At 43.4% G+C, this 9,631-nt stretch overlaps 1 protein-coding gene across 1 annotated transcript in view; it reads right to left on the bottom strand.

Annotated features, from left to right (window-relative positions):
* The window catches only part of LOC118339968 (prospero homeobox protein 1-like), a gene marked incomplete at its 3' end in the record, with an annotated part of 11,760 nt that extends 3,359 nt beyond the window's left edge, over positions 1-8,401 (bottom strand). Inside the window, 5 exon segments of the mRNA XM_035677804.1 lie at positions 2,108-3,352; positions 3,714-4,107; positions 4,109-4,278; positions 4,502-4,919; positions 8,290-8,401. Of these exon segments, the coding sequence (XP_035533697.1) occupies positions 2,108-3,352; positions 3,714-4,107; positions 4,109-4,278; positions 4,502-4,852 (2,160 nt within the window).
* Between the last annotated feature and the right edge of the window lie 1,230 nt (positions 8,402-9,631).

Below are 9,631 nucleotides of genomic sequence, written 5' to 3' on the forward strand. Positions count from 1 at the left end.
TAATCATTTAGTCTATAAAATGCCATGAAATAGTGAAATAAAATACCTGTCACAATCACAAAACGCAAACAGTCCAAAAGAAAACGAACAGCAACAAATCCTCATATTGGAGATGCTTTTTGCTCTTTTGAAAATTGTTTTATTAAGTTTCTGTCCATCCACTATAATGATTAATCATCATCATTTCAGGACTAGCAGTATCACTATAGTTTGTTCCGAAGTTATTATATAATATTAATTAATAAATTGACTGAATTCATAGTGGGAAAATACATTTCTTCTGAAAGTGAATTAACTCTTTTTAAAGGATTGCTGTTATTAAAATGAAATCAAACATTTTTAGATTCTTTTACCTACAAAATAAAAAAGGGAGGGTTGAAGGGTGGTCAATATCTTTGAAATACTAATGTCCAATTTCAAAGACTTTTTTTTCTTCCAAATGAATGGAAAAGCATTTTGGAATGAAACAGCTCAGCAGGATCAAGAGACGTGTCAAATATTTCTTTTTTAATTAAAGCAACATCTAAATTGGCTTTGAAGACGACACTGTGATCACATCCCCATCACAGCTGCAAGGAGTTCCTATTTGTTAGGTTCAAAGTCTTATTTTTCTTTTCACTTTGTTCTCCAAGCGTGCATGTGTGCATTTCTGTGTGTGTGTGTGTGCGTGCATATGTGCATGTGTCAGTCAACGTGTGTGCATGCGTAGTGGCCGGGAGAAGCCCTCTTCATATGAAAGGTTAGGAACGAAAAGATAAACAGCTACCTGCAAACACCTGTCCACATGCACACGCCATGAAAGGGAGTGTTTGTGTGTGTGTGTGTGTTGGTGTGTGTGTGTGTAGACTGTGAAAAGAAGCAAAACACACACAGCTACCGATCAACTGCCAGCAAAGGCCAACAAATGAAAGCGAGTATGAGCGACCGACGACAGGGAGGGAAACAACTAGGAGATCAGCGTGTACATTTTAGATATTACACGTCTTATGTTATACACACACATTTAAAAGCTTCCATCGATAAGGCCAAGCATTCACCTGTTCCTCTCCCGCGCTCTTTGAAATATGATTAGCTTTGAGCTCCTATGTACCATGTCTTACCCCCCCCCACACACACCACACCACACAGACACAGAGAAATATGATTTGCTTTGAGCATTTATGTACAAAGTCTTTGTGATGAAAGAGAACCTAACAGCACAAGAGTGTCTCAGACTGTGTGTGTGTGTGTGTGTGTGTGTTGAAGAGGGAGCTCTCTAGCCTTTCTCAGCACCTTTAAACACCACAACCTGCTGCACAGACTTAAAAGAGCTTGAGAGAGCAGCATGCGACCTGTTTAATCTTCCCCCTCTTGCAAGACCCATCGCGCCCCGTTTCATCTTCCCCACTCAGCTGGGAAACAAGAGGGTTAGAGCAGGAACCAATTAATGCAGATTAATTGATATTAAAGACTTTCTTTGACTACTGCCTGCTGCTGCTGCCGCCTCTAAGGGGCCTCAGTGTGTTTGACTGCATTAAAAATGTGACTCTTGTGGAGCAGGGAAATCAAATTATTGCAGATTTAAACTCCTTGCATGAACCAAAAAGTAAAAGTAAGGATGTTCTTTATACTAACAATAATTATCCTTTACTTGATAGTGTTTAACAAAAGTAATATGTCCTTAATAAAATAATCTGACCTCATTTAATTAAGTCAAAAAGTCAAATGACCCAACGTCAAGAAGAAAATTTCTTCTTTTTTCCACCGAAATGATAATGTATCATGATATATATATATACTCTATATTTTAGGTCATATTGTCCATTGTATTCTCTACTTATCTACTTCCTTTGTGCACTCCTTTTTGGGACCATAGTGTCTATCAACTGCACTCAAAACTTTGAGTTGATTTAGTGTGCAACAGCTTTGAGCGTACTGAATCTTGTCCGCAGTGGATACTAAAAACCAGGTCAGAATTAGTATGTAATATGGAGTTGGGACACAGATCAATTCTAATCTCAACTCTCTTAAGACCGAAACCTAACCTAAGTCTAAAAGCTTCTTTCTGAAGGTGTAAATCACTTCACAACACTCACACAGGTTCAATACCTCACAGTATTAAGGATACGGTGCTGCCTGAGTAGGGCGATATGTCGGACATGTCTTGCAGGTCCCCACACTCTGATTTGATGAGGGACAGGGACAGACCCTCTGGCCCATGTTGGCTTGGTGAGCTTTGCCTGTGGTGGTGGTGATGGTGGTGGTGACTGAGGTGGCCCCCTCCAAGTGATGCCATTTTGGTTCTGAGGCTGACAGTTTCCCGGGTCATGTCCATGGAATCGGGGGAGGACCGATGGTGGTCTTTGGGCCCTGGAGGGTAGCCAGCTCCACCACCGTGTGACCCCAGTGGGTTTTGAAAGGGATACCCCATAAGGGGAAGAGGGAATGGGTGGCGAAATGATGGAGGGCTAAACCCGAGCGAGGCTGTGAGGGGAGAAGGGTGTAGGGAGGGATGGTGAGGAGGAGGAGGAAGAGCAGAAGAGAGGTTGGTGTTTTCTCCTCCACCTCCTCCGCCACTCTTGCGCACCACCAACGGCAGTGCCTCTGTTTGGTCGTTGGGTGTTGGCACACCACTCAGTCTGCCGCTCAAACCACCGAAGGAATCCAGCGGACTTGGGACGATTACATCGCCGAAGCAGTGCAGCCTCTGGTTGGAGGAGTGGTAGTTAGGAGTGGGACTGCCGTCGCCATTCATACTAAGGGCCAGGGCGCCACCACCAAAGCGTGAGTCTGGGGTGAGGGAGGGGAGGGGACCGAAAGGTGGAGGACAGGAAGAGGATGAGTTGGAGGAAGAGGAGGGTGCAGCTGGCGTGCTGCTGTGGCAGCCATGATGATGACTGACGGCCTGCTTGGGCGAGGAGAAGCCCTTGACGACGGTGTCGACAACTTGCGACACGGCACAGTTCAGCTCCTGCTTCAGGGTCTCTGCTAACTGCCTTCCTCCTCCTCCCCCTCCTCCTGCCGCTCCTCCTCTCCTCTTCAACACCCTTTCTCCATTCCTTTCCTCCTCCTCCCTGCCGTCCACATCCTCCTCCATTTCTCCATCTATCAGGGCCTGTTCTCTGAGGAGGGCTCGGGCCCGGTCCAGGAACAGACCTGGGTCTAGCTCAGACAGATCGTCATGGCTGTGTCGCCCTCTGTCTCTGTGCCTCTCCTCTAGGCCGTCAGATCGGATACTGTCCTCTGACAAGTTGCCGTCCTCCTCTCTTTCTCTACCTCGGTCGGCCTCTCCGCTCTCGCCATTCTCTTCCTCTTCCTCTGTCTCTGAGTCATAGATCTGGTAGAACTTCTCCTGAAGTTGACGCAGCTGTTTCTGAACAACAGAGGATAGAGAATGTTAAAGAAGACGTCTTCTGAACCCTGAAGGTCACCTGTTACCATAAATATACCAAAGAAGATATTGAAATAGTACAGTATGCCTTAACCCACTTGGTGGACTGACAAAATTCTTTAAACCAAGTTTGTTGCACCATTTTTGTTCTGCTATACTCTGCGCTATTGCATGTGCATCTACGCCACTGAAACACTGAGCTTAATGGTTTTCTATCACAGCTCTGGCTTTCTCTAGGTACAGATTCAAGGAATAGGATGTCATGTATGTACTCCTTGAATCTATGCCACTTTGAAAAGTTGGCCTTCCTTGAGACCCTGAAATCCAGGTTTCTGCTACCAACCTGCATGTCCTCCAGTTGCAGTTTGAGCTGCCGTCTCTCTTCTTGTCTCTGCTCCTGCCTTGAACACACCAGCTGGGTGAAGCTGTGCTGCTGCTGTGGCAGGCGCTGCTTTCTCTTATTCTCCCTGTAAACCTCACCAACGCTGACCACACCGACCCGCGAACCTGGAGAGCTCAGGAGGGAAGAAGGGCCGTCACTTCGCCTGTGGTCGTGGCTGCTGATGTTGTGACTGTTGCTGTCTCCTCGGTGGTCATTGCTGCTGTTGCTGTTGTTGCTGCGCTTTCTTGCGTTGTGGGTCGCAGCGTTTGGCCGACCAGTGGGTTGAGTGAACTCATACCGGGATGATTTTTCACTCGTCACGCTTGCACGAAGGGCCTTCACTCCGACAGCCTTTATGGCTCGAAGGAGGTGGTGGCCGCCCGAAGGAGGAGGAGGAGGATGGCGGAGGGGGAAGAGGAGGCCCAGGAGAGAGGCAGTCAGAGGGGCTATCCTGGTCACGGGAGGAGTTGCTGCAGACATCCTCTGCCTGGATCTCTGAGCCTCCACTGGACAGAGCTCCACTCCCCTGTGATGGAGGACAGGAGTACTGAATTAATAAACAATTGAAAAATGTAATGGATCAATGGATGGGAATTAAAGACTAAATTAGTGGCCTGTGTTTGTTGGAGGAGTAAAATGCAGGTTGATTCAATGAAATGGCGACTAAAACCAATCATTAATTATCTAAAACTGAAATTGGTTAATTGACTTAACACCTCACCAGTCCCTGTATTTGTGTTTGTGTATACCTGAAAGCCGGAGTCACTCCCTCCATTCTTTCCCATGTTATTCTTCAGTAGCTGAGAGATGATGGTCGCGCCAGGGAAAGGCATTATGGCGTCTTCGTACGAGTTGGCCCTCTTCAGCAACTTCCTCAAAACATTTGACTTCTCTCCGTCACCGTTGGTACCCCCATGGCCGTGACTGACAAGCGAGCAGTCTCCGTCCTGATCGATGCTGTGCGATTGGTTCATGCTGTCGAGCAGGGTCTCCCTGGCGCGGGTGAATATCGCGCTACCCACAGTCCTTTTCACCCCAATGTCGACACGTCGGCGCTTGGTCTGTCTGGTTAGGAGGGTGGTGCTGTCATGATCAGGCATCACGCAGGGGAGCTAAACGGACATGACCAGGGGTCCTCACAGACGCATGCAGGATGAGAGGAGTTACCTGGTCGACAACAGACAAATAAACACATATTGCTATGATTAATACCTTTTCATGTCACCTGGAAAGTGCCATTTTGCTACAGAGACTATTAAAGGTTTCATTCCCAAAATGAAATCTTGATCATTTGGCAAAATTCTGCATAAAATTTTTATTTTTCAGTCAGAGAGAAGCCCAATCATTGATGCTGGTAGATCAATTCAATTACTCTTCATTATAAAAATATAGAAAGGAAATTTTCTGAAAATGATTTCCAATTGTGAGATATACTAGCGCTCAAATTAAAAACCTGTGTAATTAAAATCAGTTTACTTGGTCTTAAGCGTTTTGTTATATTTAAGAACAATATCAGAATTACAAATTCTCCACACTTAAGAGAGATTAGATGACTACAGATAAGTTTTTTCTTTCCAACATAAATGTAGAAATCTTGTGTAAAAATTCCCACTTGTGAACCATCACAAAAATTTCAAACAATTCAAACCAACGTGTCTGACAAAAATGAATATGGCAGCCACTTTTTCGATCTCTCACTAAGCCAAATTCAAACAATTACCCTTAGTACATATCGTGACCAAAAGCCAAGGGAACCATTGAGAGAAACACACTTTTTAAAATAGTTCAAGGAGATATTCCCACAGAGAAGTAACACCTGCCTGTAATAACCAAAATAATTTCCTATTTCCTCCTCCTCTCCTGAGGGGCAACCTTGATTTCTGCATCTTGTGAGGAGCTGTGAAGAATCGACAGGCTCTCTCTTATTGTCAAAGGGATTTCAATCCACTCTAAAGAAAGAAAATGATTTTTTTTGTTGGTGTGCTTTCTTTTTTACTTTTTAAAATGATTTTCTTTCTTTAAAAGGTACTTACATTTTTAAAAGAAGTGAATTTTTATGTTATTGTACTTTTGGTATATTTTAACAATTTCTCCACATAATAGGCTTTTTTTTTGTCATGAGTGAATATATCTTAACAATTACATTGTAAGTGTAGAGAGGGACACCTGTGGTGGTGGTGAAAGCACCTCATAAAGGTTACGTTTCTCTATTGATGCTCTGGAAACACCTAAAACTATCCTAGGGGTGTTGAAGTGAAATGTTGAAGAGATGGCTTCATTCATATCCAGAACCATCACCTATCAGTGGATTAGACTGACTGAGATACTTGCAAAAAAAATTCAGCAGAAAGTACAGGATATCATAACCTTTCTGCCAGAAACAAAAGTCTCTGACCATAGCTGAATTAAACCTTTTTAATATATTAAAATGGAAAACATTTCTATGAAAGGCGTCACAAAAAATAAACCTTGGCCATTTTTTAAAAACAGGTTGAAGTCAATATTTGCTCACACTTTACACACACACACACACGCGCGTGCAGGCAGCATTTTCCTTGTAACATGTTTGCATCTGTTTTGCAAGTGATTTCAGGGTCAAGACTATGGAAATATTTCACAAATTGAAGCTGCTTCCTCCAACAGTTTGGTAGAGCAGTTTTAATTCCACAGTTGAAATGACAGAAATATATTAAAGAGAGGCAGAAAATACTAACTCCGAGTCATAGTGTTGTACACGAGAGGTGTTCAGAAAAACACTCAGCCCCTCAACACAGTGCCCGGCAGTGACCCAGATACTCACACTCATACAGTACATGCATACACACATTGCTCTGTGTTTGCATTATTGGTTCCACACACACACACACACAGGGGAGGTAGAGAGAGTGCAAGGCAAACAGTTTAGATTAGGGGGTCCAAAGAGCTTGAAAACTTGGTTATTTTGAAATTTGTGTCCGAGGTCAGCTTGAGGGATCATCGGTGTAAAACCAGCAAATGTTTCGTGTCTGCTTTAGTGAAACACAAGACAACAGAGGAGGAAAATGCCTTCATCACCTTTTCTGTTACTAATATCTTAAAAATCAAAGTTAGACTCAGACTTAGACTCTTGCTGCAATATACGGTGTTTAAATAGACAAGAAGTTGAAAAACCTTTTGCGTTTATGTACAGTCTGTGAAAGATGATGTGAGAGTGTGTGTGGTAAAACAGAAACGTGGGTTTTAATCTGAATTTAAAGAGCAGGAATAACTTGCTCTGCAATTGAGAACTGAAATGGGAAGTAGCTGTAGTAGTAACTGTAAATGGCATATTTCCATTTAAGAGGTAAGCCTGTGGTGGCTCATGGCTAAATTAAATTCTCTTTGTTGTAGGTATGATGTGGAAAGTAACGCCTGTTAGTTTTAAACATTATCCGGATGTTTTAGCCTTATAAAAATACTAAAATTACAAACAGAAAAGGTCAAAATGATTTTTATTAATAAAAGTTTTTTTTCTAATAGATGGAGGTTATAATCAGCACACCTTGTGCTTCCTTCTGCATCTCAAAGAGGAACCAAATAACGTGGTTATTACTGATAGCTCCAGTGAGAAGTGGATCTTTAGTCCTCGCTGTACTGACTGTGTGCGCACTGAGCGCAGAGCTCCGCTGTCCAGAGACAGAAAACACAAGTTGTTACATTTACGCACGGCAGCATTATGGACGGCAAATATACAGCAGATAAATGTTTGTCATGGTCCGAACAACAATTTGTCCACAATAAGGACTCCACAGCGGCAGCTCTGCTGGCAAAAGCTGTAAGCATTTCCATTACAACATGCCGTTTATTCTTTTATTATCAAGCTTGTAAAGTTTTCTTTAGATAAATCAACTTGTTTCCAAAACACTTTGCTCTTGTTTTAAAGATGAAGTGTGAGTAGCCTCTCTGGAAACAAAGGTGGATGCTGAATGACTTCACCAAAGATCAGTAAAATGGACTGGGAAGACGTTTATTTGACTTGGAAGCAGGAGTATTTTGTCTCTTATTCAGAGTTCTTTATGTGCTTTAATTAGAGAAGAGTTGAATTACTTGTTAATCATCAGCTGACCGAAAACTACCACGAAACCCAAAAGCAACGGCAGGTGCGTCAAACCCTGCGAGCTGAACTCTGCAATAAACTGCCAATGACAGTAAAGCACTTACCAACACCTCCTTTTCCCCCCTTTTTAAAACACTTTTTACTTTTAAAACAGACCTCAGAGGTTTTAGTTGACGCTGACTCGCTGACAGAAATCAGGAGCAGTTTGAGAGCAACGCGCTTAAAGTCGGTACGAGCAGAAATAGTTTCGGGAAATAGTCCAAAATCCAAGTAACCCATGTGGATGCGCGATGTGAGACGAGGATGGACCGTCTCCATGAACTAACAGTGAAAGTTTAGTGACAAAGAACAAGATGCAGTCGGACAAATCACACACACACACACACACACACTCACTCACACACACACATATATAATATAATATAATATATACAATATGAACTAATACATGTTTGTACTTACTTCTCTGTCGAGGGTTTCTCCAAGTCGGTCCGTCGAAGAAAGGGCGAACACAAGAGACAGATCCGCACTCGCCGTTAAGATCAATGCCGTAATTTACTACGGCGAAGTGGAGACGTATGCGGAGCGTGCGTGCGCGCGGGCGTGAGTGTGTATGTGCGCGGGGGGCGGAGAGAGAGAAGAGAGAGCGAGAGAGAGAGCGAGGAGAGAGAGAGAAGAGAGAGAGACATGCCTCTCGTCGCGCCGCTCTCTCCCGGGATGGGAAGTGTTTAGTATCGAGCGCACCCGGTCCGTCCTGCACTCTCGGTTCGTCGCGAATCCGCTTTTTTTTCTCTCCTCTGACCGACAGCAAAGACTCTCAATAAGAAACAAGAAGAGCGCAAATAGAAGGAATACGTGAGACGTTTGCGTCACTGGCCCCTGAAGTGAGGTAACGGCTCCACCCTGACCAATAAGGAGAGGAACCGGGACGGTGGATTTTATTTATAAGGAGCCCCCGAAAAACAGCGCGCAGGCAGAGCGAGAGGGAGAGGGAGGGAGAGGAGAGAGGAGCAGAGGATGCGGAGGGTAAACTCAAAGTCTGCTTCACCAACCTTTCTCATGTGCGGAGAAACTGAAAGGAATCTTTGTAGAACAAATGTATAGTTTAATTTAAACCGGATTGTGAGGACATCGGTTTAAGCAATATTTATTTATTTAGTTTGTTTTTCTTCTGAATTGATAAGTCATATTCCGCTTTGTATTAAAATACCAGTTTAACAAATCAAAGCAGTAAATGGTGTCATTCAATAAAAACAACTTTTAAAATTCATTAAAAAATCAACTTTTCATTATTTGCATTCTTCAGCAGCATGTTCGCTCGATTCCGACTTTTAATAAACACAGACTTTAAGTTTATCTCTTTCTTTTCATTCATCTTCATCGATGCTCTTTGTAAGTCATTAACTATAAAAAGAAATACCTCTCGTGCCTTTTGTACAGCTGTAATTGCGTGTGCGGAATTGGGGACAGCCGTGCGTCTCTGCGCCAAAGAAAGTTGTCCAAAAATGATAGTAATAAATAACACGTTTGATGGGGAGACTCCCCTGTTCTCCACAGAGCAGGGGTCAGGCAGCCCCCTGGAGCTGATAAGGAGTTGGTGTTTTGCTCACGGACACTTCAGCTCTCGGTGTCTCCAGAGCGCTTCTGGAGACACCGAGAGCTGTAAATAAAAACACAATCACAGGAACATGCAAACAATATTTTAAAAAGACACACACGACGAGGCCTTCTTAGGAAACAGGCTGCTTTAAAGATCCAGCAATGAATCCTGCACCGATATTTCATTTATTGCATAGAAATATCA

Source organism: Morone saxatilis, unplaced genomic scaffold, assembly GCF_004916995.1.
Source record: "Morone saxatilis isolate NCDOM2014 unplaced genomic scaffold, NCSU_SB_2.0 Contig6, whole genome shotgun sequence".
NCBI classification, from domain to species: domain Eukaryota; kingdom Metazoa; phylum Chordata; class Actinopteri; family Moronidae; genus Morone; species Morone saxatilis.